Source organism: Sapajus apella, unplaced genomic scaffold (genome assembly GCF_009761245.1).
Source record: "Sapajus apella isolate SASKATOON/1434 unplaced genomic scaffold, GSC_monkey_1.0 scaffold19, whole genome shotgun sequence".
Classification (NCBI taxonomy): Eukaryota; Metazoa; Chordata; class Mammalia; order Primates; family Cebidae; genus Sapajus; species Sapajus apella.
In genome coordinates, this window is record NW_022436959.1 from 6,571,505 (window position 1) to 6,597,659 (window position 26,155).

General features: G+C 57.2%; 1 protein-coding gene across 1 annotated transcript; it reads right to left on the reverse strand.

Moving 5' to 3' along the window:
* Positions 1-1,713: 1,713 nt before the first annotated feature.
* On the reverse strand, positions 1,714-14,975 carry AQP1 (aquaporin 1 (Colton blood group)). The gene is made up of 4 exons (XM_032286878.1): positions 14,245-14,975; positions 4,978-5,142; positions 4,575-4,655; positions 1,714-3,772 (listed from the first exon to the last, which is right to left on the reverse strand). The coding sequence occupies exons 1-4, from the start codon at positions 14,626-14,628 to the stop codon at positions 3,593-3,595; spliced, it is 810 nt and encodes a 269-aa protein (XP_032142769.1). The 5' UTR covers positions 14,629-14,975; the 3' UTR covers positions 1,714-3,592.
* Between the last annotated feature and the right edge of the window lie 11,180 nt (positions 14,976-26,155).

Consider the following 26,155-nt stretch of genomic DNA (forward strand, 5'->3'; position numbering starts at 1 on the left):
TCAGGCCCTGTGATGCCAATGTGTCTCAAGCAGACACCAAGTCCAGCTGACCCTGGAATAAGCAGGCTTCTCCTGATGCCGGGTGGCTCCAGGGCTGGCACTTCTCCCTTCCCCCTCCCCATGCACACTCTGCTGGAGTGGCTGCACTCGGCACGCAGCCTGGCTTCCTGGCTATCCCAGAGCTTAACTTAGCAGGAATCATGGCAAAACAGGCCAAGACCACATTGTGGAAAGAGCCTGATCTTTGAAGCCAAGCAGAACATGTTCAAATCCCAATTCTGCCACCAACATGCTGTGTGGCCTGGGGAAAGTCAGTTCATCTTCAGGGACTCTGGCACCCTCTACAAATGGGGACACGAATCTCTACCTTCCAAGGATGTTGTAAAGATTAGAGCGAATGTATGCAAAATCTCAGGGAGATTCCTCACACATAGTGAGTGCTCAAGAAATAGCAGTTCCCTGATGTCTTATTCAGTCCCTGCCTCTTGGCTCTAGGATTCTATATCTAAGCAATACACTAAAGAAGGCTGTGTCATGGAATGGAGGTGAGTGGGGGTGGGGGTCAGAGTGAGTGAGTAGGAGTTGAGGTGGCTGGACCCACAGCGGGGGTTGGGAGGGCTTCAGTCCTGGAAGGATGGGACGAGTTAAGGAGACAAGCCGAGAAGGGCTGAGACAGACAGCATCGGCACACCCTCACAGGCGGGCCTGGGGTGCAGCGGGCTAGCTGGTAGCCGATTCCCACAGCCTGGCTGGCATGCTGCCATTTATACGCCCCTCTCAAGCTGGGAGATAAGTTTCCTTATCTGTTAAATGGGCTGGAGGTTCTTGCGAGGGAATAAAGAGTGTGCAGATGTGATGCACTGGTTTGCAGGGACTGAGACAGCCGAGGGACCCAGGGCACACTGAAATAAGAAAGCCTGTCCCGTCAACACGGCCTCAGTCTTCACTGTGGGGGTGCCTAGCCCCTGGCTCCCTGAGACCGAGCCCCTCTTATAGCACCGTCAGCCAGGTGTTCCACAGAGCAGGCAGGAACCATGTGTCTCCCAGGAGCAGTGCCAGGGCCCCGGGACCTGCCCATACACTATTTCCCAGCTCAGCCCACTGCCATGTTGATACCTGTTCCCTATGATCAGGCAGTGTGTGTGCATGTCGGGAGGGTCAGGAGCCGGGGTCCCAATCTCAGCCTGATGCAGAGCCAACCGCACTGGGCTCTGATGAGCAAGTCTGTCTCCCATGAGACGCTCAGCCCAGGTCAGATGGGTGGCAAATGTGGGTGGAGGGAAGGAGGACGGCGGAGCGATCCCCAGTGTTCCCGGGGTCCTGCTCTGTGGAGGGTAGAGAGGATGAGGGGCTGGGGGGGCTGTTAGACTTCAGGCCTGCTTTCCCCCATCCCTTCCATACTCAGGAATCAGAAATGGCTCCCATTGCCCCATTTAAACTGATCAGAATTCTGCCCTTTTCCCTGCCCCAGATCTTCAATGTCATCCCACTGGGCTCTGGAAGTCTCCTACTAGGAGTAGGACCTGTGTCCCTCAGATGAAGTCTGTGGTGTGGCTGTATCATCGCCTGAGGTCAGGAGTATTGAAGGCAGAAGGGGAGGCAGTGGCTCCTCCTCAGACTGAGTCCCTAGCAGTGGACTGATTTCCCTGTGGAGTAATCCAGAAACATTTGTGGGGACACGGCATCGAAAGAAAAACTGCAAGAAGCCTGAAGGACCTTACAAGTCATTTTCCTTTATTAACATATAATGAAATTCCAGCTCCAAAGAGACAATTATGCAGAGCAGGCAGACGCAGGGCCCTGGTGCGCAGCAGCGTAGAACCAGGCTGGGGGTGGGTGTGCCCCTCTCCTCCATCACCACCCTCCCCACTCCTGGCCCCTGGCCATTGCCCAGGCAGAAACTGAGAAGCTGGAAATGAGAGGAATGAGCCTCGTGGTCCAGGAAGTAGCCACAGCCAGGGCCTTGGTTGCTAGGGCTGGCTAAATCATTATCTAGCTGAAACGGAGGGCCTCAGTTTCTTTATCTGTTAAATGGGCTAGAAGTTCCTGCTAGGGAACAGAGAAGAGTGTGCGGATGTGATGTGCTGGTGACAGCTAAGGGCCTCCTGGTTGTCCCTCGGCTTCGAAATATCTGCGTAATTGTGTCTCTTTGTTTCTGTGGCCATCATGGCTAAGTGCACAGTGGTGGAGCTGCTCTGGCCCTGGTGGAATTGAATGGACTTATGTAGATAGATGAGTGGAAGAACTCAGCCTTCAGAGCTGATTCTTATCTCCGAACTGTCCTTGGGCTGCAGCTGTAGCTGCCTCATCAGGTCAAGGCTGACCTCTCCCCTCCAGGTCAATGCGGAAGGAAGGCTGTGGCCAGGGGTCACGCAGCAAAACTGTGCAGGTTACTCAGCTGCTCAAATGCCTCCAACCAGGAGCTCGTGAACAAGAGCAGGACTTGCTCCATCCGCTCAGGACCAGCTGAGGGCTTGGAAAAAAAAAAAAAACCCTGAGCCCCAGGAGGGCCATGCCCAGCCTCCATGGGCTGACCTGCATCAGGGTCATTCTGTCCTCAGGCTTTGGCCTTCAGCGAGCCCAAGTGCTCTTTGATAGACATATACCAGCATAATGGTGACCTGTGTCTACACTGACGAGGGGGTAGAGAACTGAAAGGATGAGCAAGATAATGCAGTGACAGATGGAAAGACCAACTCAAACTCAGAGAAGTAACATGGGTATTTCTCCTTCACCCTCTAAACGGCTTCATTCTGCAACAGCAGGCCCTGTCTTGGGAACACCCTCCACAGGGAAGAGAAAGTTCCAACTGCCTGGCTGTCTGTCCATCTCTGCTTTGTAGCCTGCCTGCTCTGCACACATGTACACAGAGGCGTGTGGCGATAGCCATGCCCCTGGCGAGTGGAAGGAGCAGCCCTGGTCTAGACCACGTTTTCTGGACCTGTGCTGTGTCTGCACTCAGGGCTGCAGGTCCGTATAGCTCTCCCTGTCCCTGCCACTCTGTAGAAGGAGGTCGCTGAGGCCCTGAGACAGGGATGATTCCAAGGTCAGGCAGTAAGTCTGAGCGGGCGGGGGCCTGGGAGCAAGCAGAACTGAAGGAACAAAGCTTGCCCCTCCCCTGCACCTCCTGGGATCTCTTCCCCCTCCAAGCACCATTGGGAGCAAGGTGCAGGTTAGGAGGAGGAGGGCCGTGCCCAAACACACTAAGCAATTACAGTAGAATCCCAGGCACCTACGCAGGTGGGTCGATGAGCAACTTTGGAACGAGGGGGGGACTTTCTGGCACACCTCCCATCCCACTCTGAGAGGTGACTAGCAGGTGGGTCCCTCTCTTTCACCTTCTCCACGATTTCAGGGGAGTGGGTGAATTGGTAAATCTTGGTCCCCAGGAAGCTCTGAGGCCAGAAAACAGAAAGAGAAAGAAAGTGATAGAAACACCCCCAAATGAGGCTTGACCGTGCAGGTCTGGCAGATCTCGGGGAAGTGAGTTTGGCCAGCTTGTCAGAGTGTCTACAATATGGATTTCACCCCTCCCCTCCCTCCGCCCGCCCCTGCCCCTGCCCTCTACGTGGATGCCCGGGGTAGACCCCTTCTATTTGGGCTTCATCTCCACCCTGGAGTTGATGTCGTCGGCATCCAGGTCGTACTCCTCCACCTGGCCGCTGGTCCACACCTTCACGCGGTCTGTGAGGTCACTGCTGCGCGGGGCCAGGATGAAGTCGTAGATGAGGACAGCCAGGGCTCCCCCAATGAACGGCCCCACCCAGAAAATCTAGGAACAGAGCAGGTGTGTTCAGAAGGCTGCACTGAGAAGCCCTGGGAAGAGTTCCCTGCGGTACCCCCGCCCGCCCACCACCCTGTTGGGCAGGTTTTCTCCCACCTGAGACAGGCAGGCAGGAGGACCAAATCCTAACATCCGGATTCCGGTGCCCCTCAGAACCCGCCCAGGCCAGGCCGTGTGGTGAGGGCACCTCCCTGCCTCTGCATGGCCCAGTTCAGGCACAGGCAGTAGCAGCCCCTTCTTGAGGAAGGCCACCACCCCGACTCTCCCAGCTTTGGAAGGGCCCCCGAGACCGTTGTTAATGCAAGGCTGGCCTAGCACATCCACATCCGTGACAAGAAGAGCTAACATCCACCAGGCGCTGCCCCTGTCCTGAGCTCAGTTTACAGATAGGAAGTAAGCCCTTTCCTCCTCTCAGCCACCCTGGGAGGTGGGCACCACCATATCCCCCTCCACAGCTCAGGAAACCGAGGCTCAAGCACGCTGCTCAAGGTCATGCTGAAGCTAAAGGTGGCAGGGCCAGGATTTGGAGCCCCACTTTCAACCACGCTGCTGGGATGACCTGGAGGCCGGGCAGCCTAGGGCAGGGCAGAGCTGGGAGGGCTCAAGCTCAGTGTGACCCCGCCCTGCCCCTTCGTGGCAGGCCTCGGTTTCCTGATTTCCTGTGCCCTGGCTGTCTCCCAGAGCCTCCAGGACAGGAAGGGATGCTGCCAGGGTGGGGTCTGGCTTAGCATGGGACACCAAAGCCTCCCACCCCCCACCCTGTGCCGTAGGCAGCCCGTGGGTCGCCTACCCAGTGGTTGCTGAAGTTGTGTGTGATCACCGCAGAGCCGAAGGACCGCGCAGGGTTAATCCCACAGCCGGTGTAGTCAATCTGTGAGGGAAAAAGACAGAGGGAGGGGCGAAGGCAGAGTCACAGGTGAAGAGAGAGAGGAGGGAGAGAGAGAGAATAATCAGGGGTGGGGGACAATGAGACCCAGAGAGAGAAGAGTGCTGACCCCACGCTGGGCAGGAGGTCCCTGTGCTCCTCTCCAGGGCAGGACCCAGCCCCCACCCCCCAGCCCCAGTGCTGGCCGCCATCCTCCACCCCATGGCAAGAGCCCTGTTGAAAGTCCCACCGGCTGCCCACGGCAGGGCACCCCACCAGCCCCTGCCCTCCCTACCCCTGCCTCCACCTGGGAGGGTCCCCAACTCACAGCCAGGAGGTGTCCGAGGGCTACAGAGAGGCCGATGGCGAGGGGGGCTGAGCCACCAAGGTCACGGCGTCTCCGGTCGGTAGTGGCCAGGACGCACAGCACCAGCTGCAGGGTCCCGATGATCTCGATGCCCAGGCCCTGGCCCGAGTTCACGCCATCAGCCAGCTGCAGGGGAGAGAGGTGAGGAGGACCGGTGAGGAGGGTAGGCAGGGACTGTGTCCCAGAACCCCAAAGATCCCCAGACCTCCCAGGCCCAGGCAAGAAAGGCAGACCCTCAGAGGGGCCTTCAGAGCCCCTCACAGGGCCCAGGGCAAGTACATACAGCAGGTGGTGGAAATCAGGCCTCGAACCCTCCCACTGCTGTGGATGAAACTCCAGCTCAGCCTCTATGACCTGCCCAGCCCCAGCCCCAGCCCCAGCCCCAGCCCCACTCTGCCTAGAAGCTGGAGACCCGTGGGGTGAGCTGGGGCCTTTGCATCCAGCTGCATCCTGGCCACGTTACTCTGGGGTACCAAGGCTAGAGGCAAGGGGCGAGTCCCAGGCATGGGGGTGATGGTCAGGAGCACGGTCCTAGGAGAAGAGATGCAAACAGGTGGGAGGGCCCAGCAGGGGACATCGCTTCATACCCAAAAGTCCAGAACATTCCACCCCATTCCTGACTGCATCTAAATTCCAGGGCTGTGGGGGCCTTCAGTGAGCCCCCGGCTCCCTCCGCCCTCTCTCCCCACCGTGCCTGCCTCCCTTGTCTCCACCCTCTCTCCTTCTCCACCCATCTCTCTTCCTGGTCCAGGCCCTGTCTCCCATTTCTTCTGGTCCTGCCCTCCCTGTCTCTCCTTCTTATTCCTCCCTGCTCCTGGCCCCAGTCTCACCCTCTGTCTCCCTGGCCAGATAGGCCCCCCCCACCACTGTCTGGCTGCCACTTGCTCCTGGGCCACTTTTAGAAACATGACTCATGGAAAGAGAAGGGAATGGGAGCTGCAGTGAAGTCATGAAAATTGTCCCTGTGCAGCTGCCCCAAGAGGACCCTCCCCAAGGAGCTCCAACACCATCCACTAAGCTTTGTGGCTGTCCCAGGGGTTCAGTGCACTCACACAGGGGAGCTGGACCACATCAGCAAAGGCATATTTGCAAAGATGCCCAGATGAGGCCACTTAGGCTGCCTTCTCCCAGCCAGGGCGGATGCACCCAAACACTTCCCAGCTGGCAGCCCCACTACCCAGCTCCCATTCTCAGGGTATGGGAGTGTCTCCAAGGTCATAGGGAATTCTGCAAAACCCAAGGTAGGGGGGCACACCTTGGAGGTTTTCCCAGCTCCACCCTGAGGCCATCCTACAAGAACAATTCTCTTCCCGGCTTTGTCTGCAGCCCTGGGTTACAGGGAATGACTCACATCCCCTCCCCTGCCTTGCAGCCCCAGATTTGGGCCTTTCCTGGCAGACCCCAGAGCTACATCCCTATAGGTCTGCCAGACCTCTGGGCAATGACCAGTTCCCTTTCTGTGCCAACATTGGACCAAGGAGGCAGAAGCCCTGGGTTCAGGTCCTGCCTCTTTTACTTTCTGGCACCGTGAGCATGGCCTATCCCCTCTGGTCGTCAGTCTCCCCATCTGCAAAATGGATCTCATTTCTCCATGCCTGCTCTCCAGACCAGCCGGGAGGTTCAAAGGCTAAAGGGGCCATCTCAGGGCATTTGCCGACGCAGGAGGGACGGGGCAGTGGTTGTGGCTCTTGTTGTGGTTCTTCTCATTGTGTGTGTACAATTTGGGGACAGGCAGAAGGAGACATCTTGCCTGCATAAATGGGAGTGACAGCAGCTGGAGCCTGCCCAGAGTCAGGACAGGCTGGACGGGGTTGAGGCTGGTGAGGCCAGGCTGGTTAGTCCTGATGCCCACCCACCCACCCCTGTCCCTCTGTGTCTGAGCCTTCAGGAAGCTCACAGCTCCTTCTGTTCCTCTCTTCTCTGCTCTCCAGGGCTGGCCTAATTGCTAGCTGGCAGAAATCCTGAAGCCAGCCCTTCCGCAATGATTAATGGAGCCATGGCTGTACCCGCCTTGGAGAACCCTCCCAGCCCCACCCCTCACAGATGTGACCAGAAGGAGCTCATCTCCTCTGGTTCTTAACCAGGTCTGAGAGTCCCAGCCCCTACCCAAAGATACCATGCTTTTCATGCAAAGTGGGCAGAGCAGAAGGTGAGGGTTCCAGGCTCTGTGCTGAGTCCTTGGGGAGGGGAGGGGGCAGTCACCTGCCCCGGGAATTCAGGAATATGTCTTCCTGACTGCTGAGAACCACATGGGCTGACAGCCTTCCTCTCTAGTACCCACTACCACCACCACCACCACCAGCACCAGGAAGCCTCCCCTGATTGCTTCAACATCTACTGACAATCTTCCTTCAACTACCTAATACACTTGCATTATTTACATCTGGAAAAACTTGCACACATTTCTTCTGAAGCGTCAAAAAGATACAAGCTCTCCATTTTGTGCTGAGCCCTTGTAAGCCCACTGCTCAAGGCCCAGTTCAGACCCCACCAGCTCCTAGAAGCCTTCCCGGACCCCTGACTGGAATTAACTTCTGCTCTCACCTGCCACGCCCACACTGAATTCTCTGTGCATCTTGTAGGAAACCAATCTTCCTGCGGCCTATGTGGGGGCAACTCCTCCTGGCTTTGGAGTTCGGTGAGGACAGGGTGGGGGGCCTCTGCCATTTCGTGCCCACACATCTGAGGGGAGCCTCACTGTGTGGTGATGGAAGTAGTAGAGATGCTAATTTTCTAGAACTCCCACCCTCGAAAGGGGCAGCCTGGCTCCAGAGATGCTCTCCAGACCCAGGGCTGTCTTCTTCACTTTCTAGCTGGGAAACAATGGGCCAATCATTAGCCTCTGGGGGCCCTACAAGGCAGCCTGTGCGATGGCTCAGTGAGATGATGCTGTGGAGGCTGAGGCCCAGGGAGGATGCAGCAAAGCCAGGATCCTTGTCCCATGGGCTGTGCCACCCTACACTCACAGGTCAATGGGCTGGACGCTCCTAGGCCCAGCCAAAGGGACCTGGCTATCCCCAGCTTGGACTCAGGAGCTGGCAGAAGGCGGGGCTCTGGGCTACCAGTGTGTCCTGGCTCAGGGGCAGCCCAGGAATGATCTCTCCGGGCAATGTACTCTAAGCCCTCCCTGCTACCCACAGACAGGCCAACCAGGGTAGCTTCCAAGGCCTGGGGCCCCTGACGGCCTGCCCTGGCCTTGAGGAACAGTGGGCTCCAGAGGCCTCCAGACCTGACTGAGGCTCTAAGCATTCATTCGCAGGGGACAGAAAACACTGAGACCTTCCCTGCCCACCCCAGTGCCTCCAGGACTCAGCACTGGGCAGTGAGGGGACCTCTGTGGGCCCCACAGTGTCACTCCTCCGTGGGCGTTCACACATGGACATGGGGGTATTCCTGGCTTTGTGTCTCTGCATGTCTTGTAGATAAGTGTCTGCTGTGTCTGTGGATGACCACATGTGTCCAGGGTTCACTCCCTCTTTCTCTTTTTTGTTAGATTGTAAGTGATTTATTACACAATAATTAAATTTTAAAAATCTGTAAAAGAACTACAAAAATCCCCAATCTGCATGCACCAAACAACATAGCCTAAAAATAAATGAGGGGAAAATTGACAGAATTATAAGGAGAATTGGATCACTCTACCACCAGAGTGAAAAATTGTAACAATCTTCTATTAGAAACGTATAGAACAAATGAAGCAGCCAAAAACTACCAATAACATGAACAGGGAGGATTTGAACCACATCATTAACCAACTTGATTAAAAAAAATATTAAAAACCCTGTACCCCTGAATTAGAGAATACATATGCTTTTTAATCTCGTGGGACATTCATACAACTGGTCAGGTAGTGACCAAGAGCCTCAGCCCTCCCCAGGAGCAGCTATCACACAGGGGTCTCTGCAGGACAGGAGATCTGGAGGCCATGCTGTGTGTCTGCACTGGTGTGTCTGATGGCACTTCTGAGTGCTTCACTGTCCCTGTGTCACACCCACACAGGTGCCACTACCAGCTAGACAGGGAAGAGAAAAGAAAAAAAAAGAGCCCCTCAAGTGAGAAGGCAGCAAGTCTCGACGAGCCCTTTATTTGCTCCCAGAAGCCATTTCATCTTCCTGACAAGAAACAATACACAAAGCAATAGCTTCCTCCCTGCCTCCCTCCTTCTTTTCCTAACTCCAGCTCAGGGAAAGGAAAAGGCTCCATTGAGGAACCCCCGCCCAACCCTCCTCGGGTCCCAGACAGAGCCTGAGCGGGACCACCCAGTCTTGAGAATGAGTTCTGTGTACCGTGTGTGCGTTCCCCATGTGAGAGCACATATGCGTGCATATTTGTGTTTGTGCAATGCTGTGCACTGTGGAGCAGCAGAAATAATCAAGGGCTAGGAGACACTGCCACCTTGACAAGCCTCCACGCTTCTGTGGTCTTCAGCTTCCCCATCGGTAAAATGGAGGCCTTGGCTCAGATTCTAGCCCCCGGCAGTCTCCAGATGCGCCTTCTGCCTGACGTCGGGTGGTCATTCTCTAGCCCCGGATCCAGAAACCTGAGCACAGGATCCCCTGCAGGCCATCAGAACTGCTGGTTTCAGTGTGACACAAAGCCTATGTTGCAGAAGCTGTCACCTACCCTACTACACCCCTGCATAGAAAGGCACCCCCAAAGTGGCCTCCCCACCAGATAGTGTCTGTTGCACACCCCTGATGACAGGGAGCTTATTGACTTAGAGGGAGCCCCTTCTTCATGTCAGCAGTGACAACCACCACCTTCTTTACACTGAGCAGAAACCTGCCTCTCAAGGGGCCTTGACCATGATGAGATTGCAGGCACTGAAAGGGCGGGGAGAGGGGCGTGGGAGGATGATGGGGCAGTAGCATTTTCCAGCCTTTCTGGACATCTTCTAAGTTGGAGATTTCAGCCTCAGAGTGTGCCCACGCCACTGAAGTGTAGCTACTGGCTGAGTGAAGACAGCCCCTCATGATCCCCCTGGGCACCATTCCATGTGGGCAAGGAGCCCCTCTTGTCCCCGGGGGAAGCCCTGACTGAGGGGACCCAGGCCACCTGCAGGACCTTGCAGAAGGCATTTTCCTGCCTTCCTTCAGGTGTGAGCGCTCAGATTCCAGCCATTCAGGAGACTCCAGATTTGTGTGTGTTTCCAGAAGGTAAGGGCCATGGCCCCTGCTGGCAGGGGGCCCTAGGCTAAGTGGGGGCACCATCTGGAAATGCCTTGCAATGAGCTAATGGCCCCTCACGCTGCTGGAAGGCTGCCCTGGGTGGAGAGGGGGAGGCAAGGTGTGAGAGGAGGCTGTGGCCTGGCGAGGTGCAGGAGGTGGTGAGCCCCTTAGGCATCCCGGGGAGCTGTGTCCCCTCTGAATGCAGGGCCCCTTCAGACCAGAGTTCCCAGTGCAGGCCCTGGTTAGGGCAAGCATCGGGGTGGGCAACACTGGGACCAGCTGGGCTGTGCTGTGCTAAGGGCCCTAAAGGAGAAGCAGCCTCAGGATTTTCCGTGGTGAGGGAAGTCTCCACCACAAAGCTCCCGCCCCTCTCTGTGCCTTCCCTGTCATCTGGGACTGGCTGGAAACAGTAATTATATGTCCCAGATGTGGCATCACCACCCAGCCCCCAGCCCTCCCTGCATAGCCGGGGCTGGACAGGGACATGGAAACTCTGCCTGCCTTTCCCCAGCCCTCCCCTGAGCTCTGGAGGAGGTGACAGGGCCCCCGGGAGAACTGGTGGCATGAAGGGGCCTCTCACTCTATGGCTAGGGAAACTGAGGCCCAGAAAACAGGGTGAAAGGGAGAGTTTAGGGCTTCGGTCAGGCCCCTGATGCTGCAGGTAGAAGCACTTCTTGAACAGTCAGGCCCTGAATTAGGAGGGCTGGTGAAGACCCCAAAGAGGGTAGCTTTGCCCTCTGCCTGAGCCCAGGGGGCAGAAATCACAGGCTCTGGGGATCCACACTCCTTCCCCTGGATGAAGCCCCCGGCCTGAATCCTGAGCCCTCACCACCCTCCCTCCATGCCCCCCAGCCTGACCACACCCCACTACTGCCAGACACTGCCCCCCAGCCTGACCACACCCCACTACTCCCAGACACTGCCCCCCACCTCCTCCCACCCTGTGCTTACACAGTCCTCTCTGGCCCTTCCCTTGGCAGGGTCTCCACATTCTGGTTCCTGCGAAACCTCCTCCCTGATGCTTTCCTGGACCTCCCACCCTTTAAGTTCAAAGGTTCCCAGGCCTCCTGCCCTGACACCTCTTATCGAATCTGCCTCCTGCTCCATATCACAGGCAGCTGTGCACTGGCTTATCTTGCCATAGGGCTTCTCCGGGGAGGGAGCCGGGCTAACCCGGCCCTGCACTGAGCACCCAGCAGTCCCCGGTCACGCTTACAGGGAGCCGGCTGAGCAAACCAGACAGCAGAATGACAAAAACAGCAAATGCCAGTAATCCCAAGTCCATCAATGTCTCCTACTTCTCAGAGCGTGGCCATGCCCTGCTATGTCCCTATCTCATAGACAGGAGCTAGGACCATACAGGCTTGTCTGTTGTGTGATGTCACATGGTGTTAGTGGCTGAGCTAGGACGGGGACAGGCAAGAGTGTCCCCCCACAGCCTCAGAGCCTCTCACCCTTGGCCAGAATTGGTATTTGGCTCTTAGAACTAGCCAAGACCTTGCAGGCTGGATGGAGGCCCATGGTCTCTAGAGGGCGTATCCTGAGCCCTGACTCAAGTCAGGAGAAAGTTGTCCCCAACATGTCTCAAAGGGACACCCCTGACTCACCCCAACCACTTCCTGCCACCTCTTTCTCTGTTTTCCTTGGAAATCTCCATGCCAACAACTTGCCCCACCCAGGTTTTGGCTGGGGTGGGGCTCAGGGCCAGAGAGGCTGCAGGAGTCTCCCCTGGATCATGAAGGAGAGTGTGTCACCTGCTGCCCAGACCAACCCCTGTCCCTTTTAAGGCATCCAGGCCACCCCTGAGGCCCCTCCAGTTCCAGGGCCAGTGTCTGATGGGAGCCCTCTGGGGGATACCTTCTCTGTTTCTAGGCCCAGAGTTGAGCTGCAGAACCCCACCCTTCCTGTGGGGACAGGGCAGCGCCTGAGCCCCCACCGCAATGCATAGTGCCCTGATGTTCAGCACTGGCCCTGCTTGGCTGTTCTTAGCCAGCCTCCCTGGGATGGGTGATAAGTGCAAAGCAATGAAGTGAGCTGGCTGTATGGGTGTGGCTGTGAGATGTCACAAGACCTAGGTCCCCTCTCGAGATTCAGGGTCTGCAGCTCCAAGGAAGCTCAACAGGTTAGCTGCAGACAGGTCTTGAATCCAGGTGTGTGCCTCCCAGCCCAGGGCTGGCCCCCACACTAGGCTGCTCCTCTTTTTCTCCTATTTGCAACATGCCCAGCCCAAGTATTGGGGTGACTATAAAAAATGGAGGCCAGGGAGGACATGGGACATGGGAGTCGGGTGTGGCCCCTGATCCAGATGGCACAGATGGAGCCCGCCCTCCTGCCTCTGCCTCGGATGCCCGTACTGGAGTGTGAAGCCTTTGCCAGCAGGTGCAGAGGTACTGCCCTGTGAGATGGGAGGGAAGAGATGGGGCCAGAAAGCCTGGGAATCACAATCCCTCCCCTACGGGGACCCTTCCCCAGCCCGTGATGCCCAGCCAAGCCTCAGCGTGAGCTTGACCCTACCCATCGGAACTCCCTGAGGCCATAAGCTCTGCCTCCACTGGAAACTGAGGCCTGGGGCGCAGAGCTTGACGTGGCCTGCCTGAGCTCTGTCCCTTACATCCCCTGTAGCCATGTCTAAACTGGCTAAAGTCTAAACTCCAGCCCAGGGAGCTAATCTTCAATCTTGGGCTGAGCAGAGGTTGGCTGCAGAGGAGGTTGGGCAAGGTGTCACCGTGACACAAAAGTGCTAAGCCCCCCGTGGCCGGGCTGAGCCAGCTGCCCTCTGCACCAGACCTTTACCTAGCCTCCTGCTGGCTGCCAGCACCGGGATCTGAACTTTGGCTAGGAAGAGAGAGGACAGCTGCTGTAATCACTCCTGCCATCTCTGTGGCGCCCTCAGAGATGGTGCACACCATCCCCACACCCACCTGCCCTGCCCACAGCCCCGCCAGCCTCCTCTCTCTAGATGAGTCCTCCTCTCTGTTCCTTAGCCTCCCTCCCTCCCCATGCAGGCCCTCAGAGACATCCTCGAAGCCTTCCTCAGTCTCCAGGCCAAATCACCCCCTGCTATGGCCCAAGCCCGGCCTGAGTTTGCACTTGTCTGAGGAGCTGGAAAAGCCCAGGTCTGGGATAGCAGGCAGCTACCGCCAGCAGCCTATTACCCGTGCCAAGCAGCTCAGGAGACATTCTTTTCCACAGCTGCCACCCAGTCACCAGCATCTGCTTATCATTAGTGACCCCAGTCCAGACCCCATTCAGGCCAGGAGCCATGGGCACGTGTGGTTATAAACTCACCCCCACACACCCTTACACGGGTGCACAAACATGTGCACAGTTTACACAAGCTCAGAGACCCATGCTGGCAAACACGTGTACACATGCACACACAAACAGACACACACACGCGCCACACCTGTCAGTGCCTGGCCCCCAGCCCACACTGTAATCCAGGAAAACCCCTTTCAAACAGTGTCAGAAAGTGTTTCCACTCCCTTATCTTTGTCTAATTCCCAGGGGCAGAGGAGTGGAAGAGGGCCCTTCTCTTAATTCCTAGAGGTGATGTGTGTGGAAACCTGTGTGAATATGGGGGGCTCCCCAGAGGCCTGGGGGCTCCCTGAGGGAGTCTTGCTCACAGACTTGCAGAACCAGCTGCAGACAGGCTGGGCATCGGGTTCAGGGTGGCTAGGGATGGTGGGCAAAGTTTCCCCAGGGTGCAAGGCTGCAGGAGGAGGGAGCTGGCAGCACAGGCAGGACTGAGAAGGGCCAAAAAGCTACAGCCAAGGGGCGAGAAACGGCTGGCCAAGCTTATTCCCCATAATAAATGCCCTGCAGGGGACATTGGCAAGACCATTATTCTCTGGCTTTCAGCTTCCCACAGTGCCTGACGGAAAACAGGCTCTGGGAGGCATGCATAGCTGAGTTCTAGCCCCAGCTCCCTACGTGACCTCCAGCCACCTCTTGTTCTCTCTGTTCCTCAGTGTCCCCATCTGCACAATGGGCCGAGGATGGAACCAGTGCCTTTCAGCATCATTCTAGAACACCCTGAGCCCAGGGACACCCTACTCACGTCATTGCGGCCAAGCGAGTTCCCAGGCAGGGAGGAGGTGATGCCGGAGAGGATGGCGGTGGCGACGATGGCCCCCACACATTGGGCAATGATGTACATGAGGGCACGGAGAATGCTGATCTGGCAGCTGAGCAGCAGCCCCAGCGTGACGGCTGGGTTGAGGTGGGCACCGCTGATGTGGCCCACGCTCTGCGCCAACGTGGCAATGCTCAGTCCGAAGGCCAGCGACACCTTCACATTGTCCTGGACTGCCGTCTGGTTGTTCCCCACTGGGTATTTGAAGCCCAGGGCAGAACCGATACTGATGAAGATAAAGAGGGTCATGGCCAGGAACTCGGCCACCACTGCCCTCCAGAAGAGCTTCTTCTTGAACTCACTGGCCATGCTGGCAGGGGGCTTGCCCTGAGACCGCTGCCGGGTGCTCAACTCCCTCTGAGAGCTGAGCCACAGCCTGGGCTGGGCCTATTTATAGGGGCAGGGGGGCGGGGGGAGCACAAAGGGAGGAAGGCCTCTCTTCACTCCTGGCCCGCCCCACACCACACGGGCCTCCTCTGGATGGATGCAGACTCGGCTCTGCTGTCGGCCTGCCAACTTTTTCCTTCCTCCTCTGCCCCCCTCCCTCTCTCCCTCCGCCCTCAGCCCTGCCCAGCCCAAGGAGGCAGGCAGGAGGCGGCCGTTGCTCTAATAGGCTTTGGGAAATTCCTCCAAGCTGGCCTCACTCAGGGGACCAGAGAAACACAGGTGTCTCCACCCTGTGTGCAAAGCTCAGGGGGTTCCTGAGGGTAGAGCCAGGCACTCCAGAGTGGGCGAGTGGGTAGGCTGGACTCGGTGGGTGGATGTTGCCCTCCCTGGAGGCAGGCACCATGATCCTGCTGGCCTGACATCCCCATCCCAACCCAGAGAGGGACTGGCCTGGAATCCCTGAGCCCAGGGCTCCCGAGGGGCAGTCGGGGCCTCCTGCACGGCCACTGCATGCCATGTTAGGGATGTCCCAGAGCCCCCAGTCCCACCAGCCAAGCCTCTGTGGAAGCAGGCACGGAGGCATCAGAAGGTGCAGAGAGGTTGTCCGTGGCTGTTCTCTATGCTGTGAGCTTGGCAGGGCTGTTAGAAAGCCCCCGCCCACGGAGCTCCCAAACTTCTCAGGAGCTGTTTGAACCAATGATTTGAGGGCTCGCTGGTGACGATGGAGACAGTTTCAGACTTTCAAGGCAGTCACACTGGCAGGTCACTGGAAAGGTGGAAGGAACGGCAGCCCGACCTGGCTTTGGAAGGTGCTGGAGACGAGGGAGGGAGTGAGCAGGAGAGAAAGGGAGAGACAGGAAGATGCAGGCTGAGGGGAGGAGAGCAGAGACACCGAGAGAAGGACGGACAGTAGAAGGGAAATAGAGCCAAAGTAGAAGTGAAAGACACAGATCCCCAGCCAGAGACAGTGAGACAAGCAGGGCTGAGAGACAGAGCACAGAGGGTTAAGAAAAGACGAACTGAAACAGGGAGATAGGACTGGACCCAGAACCAAGAAGCAGAAAGGAAGACATAAATGAGAGGCAGAGAGCAGGAGGGGCCAGACGGGCCCCCCACAGCGGGAGGGACCAAAGCCCTCAGGCAGACCCCTGTGGACCCCCTGTGCCCTGGGCATCTCCAATCCAGAGGTCCAGCGCCAGCCGACAAACAACAAGAATCTGGACTCCGGCCAGCAAGCCGTCAGGAACCCCGGGGCCCAGCCCTCTTGCCTGCTACATAGAACGTGCTGGACAAGCCAGGCCCAGGAGGGAGGGTCCCCCTGTGGCCCCTAGGAAGGGCCTGGGATACTCTGGGCTCTCCTCCCACCTCCTGCCTGCCCCACCACAGTCTCATTCAGCAGTGTTGGCATCTTCCCATTATAGGTGGAAAACTGAGGCCCAATGAGAGGACTCCTCTGAGTTCGAAGTATGCTTAGGGCAAGGCAAGGATGACTGCATCTTGTACCTCTTGTCTGGGGGCCGTCTTGCAGACAATGACGCCAGCCGTCACTGATCACCCCTCTGCCTAGCTGTGGCCTGGCTCTCACCATAAATTGACAGGGTCCAGCCTGGTGTGTGTTTGCTGGGGCTGCAGGAGATGCATTCCCCTAAGTGCCTGTCCAGGATGGCGGTGGCCAGTACGCCCTGCCTGCTTAGAGAGCCCGGGGGGCCGAAGGTCATCAGCACTTCCTTAGCTGTCCAGGAGAGGAAAGTAGCTCCGCTGGGTCACTTCCTGGGCCCTCCTCTACATCCTTTCCTCTGAGGAGCCCTGGCTCAGCATTCCAGGCTCTGGGAGGCTCCCTCACACCCCTGGCTCCGGGCCCAGGGCCCCTTGCCCTAGCAAGGACACTGACTCACATGAGAAACTCTCTGGTCAGTTCCAGGGGCATCCAACCAGAGCTCTCTGCAGGACTAGGACTCCCTCAACTTGAAGTTTTAGAGAGCAGCCCGTTTCTCCTGTAGATCTGGCTCCTGAGGGTAGGTGGGGGTGGCACCCCTCAGACCAGGGTCCTCTGGAACGTGACCATCTCCCTCCAGGCCATAGGCTCCTGGCTGTCTCCAGCAGACGATGCCTACTGAGGGACATACACACCACCCTCCTCCTCCCCACACCTGTTCCTGCTCTGCTTGGTACAGGGCTATGTTCTGAGGCTGGCAGGTGCTGGGAACCAGCCAAGAAGACTTGAGGGAAGAAGCAGGGGCAGAACTGGCACCAGGCCACAAGGGGCCACTGAACTCAGGCCATGTGGCCCTGCAGAGTGGCACAGACAGGAAAACAGGCCTGCATGGACCCAGGCATGTCCCGGGTGTCCATGATGGTGTCCATGTGCAGGTGAGGGCCCACAGTTTGCTACTGTACATGTGGATGAGGGTCATCTGAGACTTACTAATTTATCCAACATATAGTTGGATAAATGTTTAGTGTGTATCACAGGCCAGACATTGCTCTGGGTACAGGGAAGACAGACAAGAGCCAGGCAGACCAGCTTCGGTTCACACACAGTTTCCATCCCATTAAGAGCCCGTGGGCTCAGCGAGGAGAGGCTAATGATTGTGGCACTGTAGAGAGAGAGAGAGAGAGAGAGAGAGAGAGAGAGAGAGAGAGTGTGTGTGTGTGTGTGTGTGTACTCAGCAGAAGCCCACCTTGCTCAGCATCGGGCAGGTGACCAAGGGACCCAGGGGGAACTGGTCAAGCAAAGCATTTTGCCCAGGCAGATTAGATCCCAACAATCTCACGATGCTATGAGGCTCCTCAGGGTGCCACTCCACCACCTCCTGCGACTCTCATCCTCCCCCCCTCGTCAGCATGGCCTCTGCCTTTAATGCCACCATTACATCTCCATTCTTTTGGAGGAAGGCATGGCTGTCACCAGGAGGCGCCACCAGAATGCAAGCATGGCCAGGAGTGCCAAGAGCTCACGTGCCCACCATTGCTGAGGGTCCCTGTGGCTGGCACCTGGCCATGTGGTTGGAAAAGGGAAGGATTTGCTGTTGGAGCCCCAGGCCCAGGGATGCCTCCAACCCCTCTGCCTCCTTCTTGATCTGCCACAAATGCAGACCAACCAGAGAAGGAAGGAAGGAAGGACACAGCGTCCAGCTGGGGCTTGTTTCCCGAAACCCCGGAAGGCTCAGATTTGTAAATGACTTGCCAAAAAAAGGCAGAACTGGCACTAGAACTCAGGACACCCCATCCCAGGGCCTGAATGCAGTTCTCTGCCCATCTGTCAGGAAGGGCCCCTGATGACCTGGTTACCAGACAGAAACCCCAGTACAAAACTTGGGGGCTGCAGGCCAGAGGTGCCAGGATGGGTGGGGCAGGGAGGGAGGGGACAGGCTCCAACAACCCTGTATAATTGGGGTGGTGGGTGGGAAGGGAAGCACCGGCTAAAAGTACGCACCAGAGGAGTTCAGGGCAGCCAGAGCCACCCCTGTGGTCCCAGTGAGCCCTAGGAGGCTGGTCTCCGGGCAGGTGCTGTGTGCAGCCCAGCTCTCCTCCCGGACTTCCTGATTTGGCAGGTGCTGTCCGCTTGCACTCTGCTGGCTCCTGGGTCTTCCCATGGACTCGGGCCTGAGCCAGGCTAAATAAGGGGGCTGCCCCCACCCCCGCTTCTAAGCCCTGGGCGGGGCTCGAGGCTACTAAGGCTGGGCCCTTCCTGGCCCTGCTGACAGCAATGGTCTTGGCAAAGGCTTTTCCAGATGTGCCTCATTCCTGACTTGCCCCAGAGACCCGCGTTCCCGCCAGAGCTGGCTGTTCCCAGGACTGTCTGGGCCCCGTCTCCTGGTGGGAGAACCTTGGGCTTCATCCGGAGGAGGGTGGATGGAGCCTCAGATGTTGGCTGAGGGTCTAGACCTTGGGTGTGGCTGAGGCTATCGCTGGCCAGAAGCTTCTGCTGAGTGCAGGGCAGAGGGGACGAGGTGGGAAGGACCATCCCTCTGGGGCCACCAGGAAGATGGGGTTTGGGGTGGGAGAGGACTCAGAGAGCAGACTGGTCCTGACCATCTAGTCACCATCAGCTCACCCACAGCTTGGATGAACTTTCCAGAATCATGCAGGCTTTCCTGAATTGGGGCAGAGAACCCTGATGGAGGGTGGGAAGAAAGGACCCAGTCCCCCAGGGTCCTGGAAAAGGGGTGGTAAAAAATCAGAAAATGCTCCTCCCAGTGACTCTGCCCCAACTGACCAGTGGCTCCCAGCTCTGCTTGAAGATCCTGCACAGGGCATCCACTGCCATCCCCCTCCCGACTCTGACCTGCTTACCCTGGCTCTCAGGACACCCGCACAGGCCTGCACCCACAGGAGGCCATGGGCCATACTTGGTACCAGTCTGGAGTGGTCCTTTGCATGAGGCAAGGCCAGTCCTCTCCAAGCCTAGGGGAGCAGACAAGGGGCCCAGGCCCAGAACACACAGATCCAGAAAAGAGACAGGAGGGCCCCAGAGCCTGTCAAGGTCCTCTGCCTGGAGCTCTCCACTGACCATCCTTTTGAGGCCCTCACTACCCTTCCTGCTCTAGACAGAGGCGTGGCTCCATGCCCCAGACTCGCCAAGCCTGGGTGCTGACATTCTCACTCTTCCTCCTGCCACAGTGCCGTCGCTCTCCTCTCCAGCTGCAGCAGCCCCTCCTGACCCTTCCTCCACAAGACCACCCTCAGGGAGGGCCAAGGCCATGCTCACCCCAGGCCCACTGTTCCCAAAGCAGGGCCTGGGCCTCTGTGTCCCTGCCCACCATGCCCCCCCGCAGAGCTGAGCACAGGGCTAGGCGTGGTGGGGGCTGATCCTGGTGGTATCTGCTGACTCTCTCAATCCCCTGAGAGACGAGAGAGGCACCCACCTCACAAAGCCTATGAATTCCTGTCTGACAGACAACTCCTGAACATTTAGGCGTCACACGATCTCTCTTAAATCAAAAGCGGATTTAGCGGGCCACCAGTGATTCACCAGAGCTGGAACAATTTAGTAATTTTCTAGGCTACTGCTTCCCATGTACTTCTCCCCTCCTGCCCCTATCCTGTCCTCATCCCCACCCCTGCCTGCCCTGAGCACTTGGCCAGGCTTACTGTCCTGGGGGTGCAGCAATAATGCTGTACCCATTTCTTTCTGGAAAGCACCATTTTCTGATGTTTTACCATCAACTCTCCAGCAATGGCCCCTGCCTGATGCTAATAGAGGATGAGCCACAGAAACAGGGTGGAAAAAAGTTGCCATCAGCCCAGCTGGGGTCCATAAGGGTTTGAGATGCCACCTCCGGGGATGGGAGCAGAGATTTGAGAGTCAGACCAAACTCTCAGAATGAGGGTGCCCTGGGGAGGCTGGGCCCTACTTTCCCCCCAACTTTGTGGGGATTGGAGAAGATCCTCCAGGAAGGAATGAAGTCACTTTTTCCCCAGCCCTGCCCTGAGGGTGATGAATCCCTGCTAGCCTGGGAGGGCAGGGATCCCTCACTTGTAAAAATAAATAAATAAATAAATAAATAAATAAATAAAAATAAAAAATAAAAAAGTGGGGGTGGCATTTGTGCCAGGCTGCCAGCCCACATCCTTAGGAAGGGCAGGGCAGGGCAGGACAGGGCCTCTGCTGGAGTGGCTTCGGCACTGTGGGACCCTGGAATGAAGTGTCATGTGTGTAAGTGGCTTTGGAGCACATCCTTATGCCAAGCTCCTCCTCTCTCCTGGGACCCTGCAGCCTCCCATTCTGCTCCTCCCGCCCTGGGCTCCCTCAGAAGTCTCCTACATTGGCTTGTTAGATTATAAAGCACAGGACTGGCAGAGGGATGGCACTGGATCTGACACCCTCCTTTGGTGCATGGGAAACTGAGGCTCAGAGGATTTTCTGGTGGGGCAGGGTGGAGCCAGGCTGGAGCCCAGGGTCTCCACTCCAGCCTGGCCTGCTCTGCCTGCCACACCCAGCCTCTTCCTCCTCCCTTTTCTGCTTAACCAGAGGCCACCTCCTCCTCAGACTGCAGCAAGGACTCAGAAAAGTGGCCTCCGTGACAAAGAACCAAGGGGGCTGGGCAGCCAAAAGGAATCCACGGGAGATCCTGCCTCTCACTCTCCCAGCCCCTCGCTCCCCTAGCCCCACAGGACCTGTTGTTTTTGCATCTCCAATCAGGGCCTGAGCCAAGGGAGAGGCTGTTGTCCCCTCCACCACTGACACCCAGTCCCTGAAGAGTCAGCAGCCTCTGCCTCATGGCTCTGGGTCGTCTGCTGGCCTTTTTCAGTTCTCATGCTTCTCCTCCCCAACCCGTCCCACCCCACACCTCTAGCCAGGTGTCCCCACAGGGGGTCTCTGGGCCCTCACAGCAAGGCCAGCAGGCAGGGATTCCAGGCTCTTAGTTCGCTTCTCCCTCTCCTGGAGGCCCCCATGCCATCTGCCCCCCTGGCATGGGTTCCACCCTGTCATTGACGGCTGCTGCCTCACCTCTTACTGCATCTTCCTTGGCTCTGTTTCCTCCTGAGAGCGCTATGGTCGCTGACACTGTTCCCTCCGCCTCCTGGCCCAGTCCGATCTTCTGGGAGCCCTTGCCTCCTCCGGGTTCAAGCCAGCTGCTTCAAAGGCCAAAGCTTTCCTGGCTTCTTAGGTGTTCACAGCATGCAAAGCCCAGCAGTTTCCAGCTGAAGGAACAGCTGCCCTGCCCGGGACAGCCTTGTGTTCCCTTCTGGGCCCAATGGCAGAACTACCTAGGTGCAGGTGGCCCCAGAGCTTTGGTGAAATTCCTCCTTCACTGCCCTTAGGGCTGTTCAAGCAGGCCTCACCACCAGGGTTCATATGTGCATCTTGATGCCAATGCAACTGTAAAATCCAGTTTCTAATATCTTAATGTCTAGAGGAAAGAGCCCATGATGGCCAAAGAACCCAGGCCCACAAAAGTTATAACGTGGCCCCAATACCACTGCCACCACCACCACCAGCCAGCAGTGCAGAGGGCAGGGTCCGAGAGAGCACCATCAACTCTCCAGCAATGGCCCCTGCTTCATGCTATAGAGTTTGAGCCACAGAGACAGGATGGAAAAAAGTTGGCATGGGCACACTCCAGCTGTGCTCACAGGACCGTGCAACAAGCAGGTGGACCATCTCCTCCCTCAGGATGGGTCCGCAGGCCCTGTCGCCTGCCCTGCCAAGTCACAACCATGCAACAGACCTGGCAATAGGCCTGGTTATCCCTTCCTCCTCTGACACTGTGTGGGCTTCATGTACATACAAACACACGCTCACCACACGGGCACACACACCATGCACATTTCACACCAGTACATGTGTGCACACACAAACGTGTGTGCCTAAACATACACATGTGAGGACACACATGGAGTTATGTACATCGTGGTCACTACTGCCCTGCCACCTCTGAAGCCCTGTGCTATGTACACTGTGGCCTCCACTGCCTACAGCCCTGAGCCTGTCTCTCTGGCCCCTCTGAGTGCACACAGCGGTTGCCACCTGTGCTGCCCCTCATCCAGCTACCTCCCTCACCTCCTGTCCTCACGGAGAGCTGTTTAAACAGTGGAACAGAGAAGCTGTGGGCATTTCTGTGACTGCATTGCTTCCTGGGGACACTCTACTTTACCATATGTGCCCTGTTCTCTATTCCCAGATGGTACCCTGAACCCTGGGTAGGGCAGGGGACCAGGCTTGACCCAGCTCTCTACACAATGCCGGGTGGGGAGCAGACTCCACATGCAGGCAGCTTGGGAAGGTGTTCAAAGCTGAACAGGACCTGCCATCTGCCAGCCCACTAGGCATGGTCAGGAAGGTATGCTGGGCCCCCAAGAGCAGGGATGGGGCAGGGCCACCTGCAGGACAACCCTCCTTTGCTCTTTCTCCCCTAGGATGTCATGGGCAGGGGCTGGGGTGGGTGAGGCCTAGAAGGGTGGAAGGAAAGGTGGGCAGGGCCTGCCATTGCCCCTATCCACCCAGAGACCTCCTCACTCTGAGGTCCATCTGGTAAGTCTATTCATGAGAGGCCAACATTCCTGGAGCCCACAGGGTCAGCAAGATCATCTCACATGGGCAGATCACTGTCTCACCTAATGAGAAAATGATGACATGGTCCTCTGCCCCAGGCCCCTGCCTCAGCCAGCCCCCAGCTCCCCAGCCTCACCTCAGCACACACACTTCCTGCTTTGTGATGTAGCTGTACAGGTACGCAGGTCCTGGGAAGCCACCTCACAGACCCCCCTCCATGCCACGTCCTCCAGACCCTCCTGCCACCAGAGCATTGGAACACAGCAGCAGGATCTGCAGGCCATTACAACCCCACTGCACCAAAATAAACTGAGGCCATGGGTTCAAGTGACTTCCCCAATGTCATACGCATTGAATGAGTCTCAACCTACTCCCCAGCCCCACAAATAGCAAAGTGGCCCCCTGCAGGGCATGCAGCAGAGCAGAGGACTTGCCTCATGACTGAGGCAGGACCCATGACCCCACTTCCTCCCTGAACACCCCACTCCAGGCTGGCATCACGGGGGCCTTTGAAGAGCCAAGACCAGATGGGGTTAGGGCCGCGGGGCCTGGAACACAGGAAGCCCAGGTCCCCACGCCAGGCCCAGGCCTGTGAAGAAGGCTAAATACAGCACTAGGAGCAGCCTGGGAGCGGGGGATGAGGGTCCTTCCCCAAGCCCTTGGTGTTTGAGAACCAGAGGCTTTGGAAGTGGCCATTTTCAGAGCCAGCCAAGACAGAGGGGCCCACCAGGCCTGCGTCACGGGTCTGCATTTGTCTCCTGCCCATCCCTACCCAGTGAGCCTGAGGATAGGTGGACAGAGTAGGCCCAGGTTCCGAGTTCGAAGGTTGGAAGGGAGCCCAGACTCAGAAATACTTGTATAGTGGCAAGGTGCTGATCAGGAGGGCAGAAGTAACAAAGCCTTCCAGGAAGAGGCAGAGCTTGGACTCATGGAGCCTGGGGGTCTGAAGGGCTCGCAAAGGTGGCCTGGAAGCACACATGACCAGACCCCGGAATCCCCTGGATGAATCCTTGCCAGAGGGCCACTGACCCCCACGTGGGTGCTCACCGGGTGAGGTCCTGGTCATTTTCCTGGGCAGCTGGTCCCACCATGGGCCAGCACCAAAGGCTGCTCCTTACAGGTGGCTTTGGGGAACTCAGCCCCCTGTCCCTTGCTGCCCTGCAGGCCGCTGACCAACACTGCTGTATCCTCCAACTAGTGACAGCTCTTGGAGCAGAAGCGGGATTAAGGTCCCACTCCCTGGGACTGCAGCTCCTGAGGCCAACCACTCCTAGGTCTCTCGGGCCCTCTCTGCTCCTGCCTCATCCTGGCAACAGTACGGGGCCTGGGTCTGATGTCCCCACACTATGATGTCCCATTCACCAGGAGTGATCAGGAGCAGAACCCTGAGGGCCCAGTGCCACAGGAGAGTCAACTTGGTCTGGATCAGCCAGCACCTGGAGGGTCCCTGTCCTGGGGCACAAGCTCATTATCTTCCTCATCCCTACAGACCGCAACACAGAGGGTCCCTCCCATAGCCTTCAGTAACTGACCCTGCCAGGGAGCGGAATGAGGGGCAAAATCAGAGCAAGGGCTGGTTTGGAAGCACTGGGGCTTGGAAGGGGTGGGGCTGGGCTTAGACCGGGTCAGGGGAAGCCCCTGGTAGGGAATGTGGGATAGGAAAGGGGAAGAAGCATCACAGGTCTTATTTCATGCAACTTTGATTTAGGAAGTCTTTTGGGATTCCATCAGTGCTTCTTAGACTAAAATGTGAGCATAAACACCTGGGAGTACTGTTAAAATGGAGATTCTGATTCTGTAGGGCCGAGTGGGGCCTGGGATTATTTATTTCTTAACAATCTCTCAGGCAGTGCAATGCTGCTGGTCCCAGAACCACACTTTGAACACTAAGGGATTGAATTACAAGAAAAGCTCCTAACAACAATCTAGTGAACATACAATGAAAGAGAGGAATGAAGCTGCTCATGGCACCAGAGACAGACTGCCATGGAGCATCGCTTTCCACCTGCGCTCCTGGAAGTCATGGCAAGAAAGGAAAGAAGTATCTACCAACTCTTACCCTGTGATAATGGGGACAGCTGCCTGTCATCAATAGAAAGGCTTTTCCCCGATTCTGGCTGCCCAGGGAATTGATCAAGCAGATCTTCCTATCAGGAGATTTGAAAAGCAGGCTGTTTTAGGAGCACAGCAGGACTTTCGATGGAAAGGACGCAGAGTGGGCACCACAGTAGGGTGAATCCCTGATGCTGAGTCATCATGGTTCTAAGAACACAGTGCCCCGGTGCCCAATCTGAGCTAGTGCCAGGGTCAGTGTCCACAGGAAACCAACCTTCCAACACGTACTGGCTCTGATACTAGTGGACTCAAACACCCCTGCCAACGGAGGAACCCTGGAGCTGTGATGCTCTACCATGCTGCCCTGGTGTGTAGGGGTGGGCAGCTGGGACTAGGCCTGAGACACAGGGAGGGGTGAGGTGGATCTCTGGGCAGCGGAAGAGCCCCACCTCTTTCCAGTAATCCAGAAAGGCTTCCTAGAGTAGGGCACATAGCAGACATTTGTTTATATAAAGGAAGGGAGGTGGTTTTGGGAAAGGAATGTCCAAGCAGAAAGAGGGCTAGGAGGGGTGGGCTTCTAGCCACCGCAGAAGCAGGGGAGGCTCCCTCACTGCCCCTCTCCCCACGGGGTGCAGAGGTAAAGATGTAGGCTCTGCCCTCAGGGAGTCCTATACCACCCAAGTCTGTCCAAGTGGGAGACAGGGCTGAATAAGAAGCTCAGACAATTAACGGCCTCTGAAGACAACTGTGAGCACAGACATGAGCAGGGGAGGCCTGGCAGCCTCGTGCTATGAGGCCTGGGGGAAGTTGCTGTCCTGGCCTAGGTTCTTCACTCCTAAAACAGGTTTATTCCTATGACAGGCCACCCCAAGAGGCCTTGGGCATCATCACGGCCTCAGGCGGTGTCAGGGTGAGCCCTGGCTCCCACAGGTCTTGGGATCTCAGCCTCCCTACTCTCGATTCCCGGGAACACGTGCCTCTCTTCCCAGCCTCCTTTGTGGAAACAGCAACGCGCAGGACCCAAACAACTTTCCAGAAAAGGAAATGGAAAATCCTTAGACAAATAAACCCAAGGTGTGTCTGCCTTAGCGGGAAAGAAGGAAAAAGTGCCTTGCATTTTCTGTGGTGGCTTAGGGGCGATAGGAAGTGGGTTTTGCGCAAGGTGCTGGGGCTGTGTCACATTCCCAGGCTGGCTGCCTTCTAGGTGGGCCAGACGGGGCAATGACCCATCACTCTCTCTGGACTGCTCGTGAAGGGTGAGCGGAGGGGTCTGAATTGAAGGAAAGGCTGGGCTCTCACACAATAGTACACGGGTATAGAAACCAAGACATTCACAGATTTTTCCAGAGTCCCCAAAGTCTCAGGAAATAAAGGAAGATAGGAGAGGAGGGGCTC

Coding starts and splice junctions, on each gene's coding strand:
- AQP1 (XM_032286878.1), bottom strand. CDS start 14,628: ATGGCCAGTGAGTTCAAGAAGAAGCTCTTCTGGAGGGCAGTGGTGGCC. Junction 5,143..14,244: donor ACTCGCTTGGCCGCAATGAC/GTGAGTAGGGTG, acceptor TCTCCCCTGCAG/CTGGCTGATGGCGTGAACTC. Junction 4,656..4,977: donor CCCTCGGACACCTCCTGGCT/GTGAGTTGGGGA, acceptor TTTCCCTCACAG/ATTGACTACACCGGCTGTGG.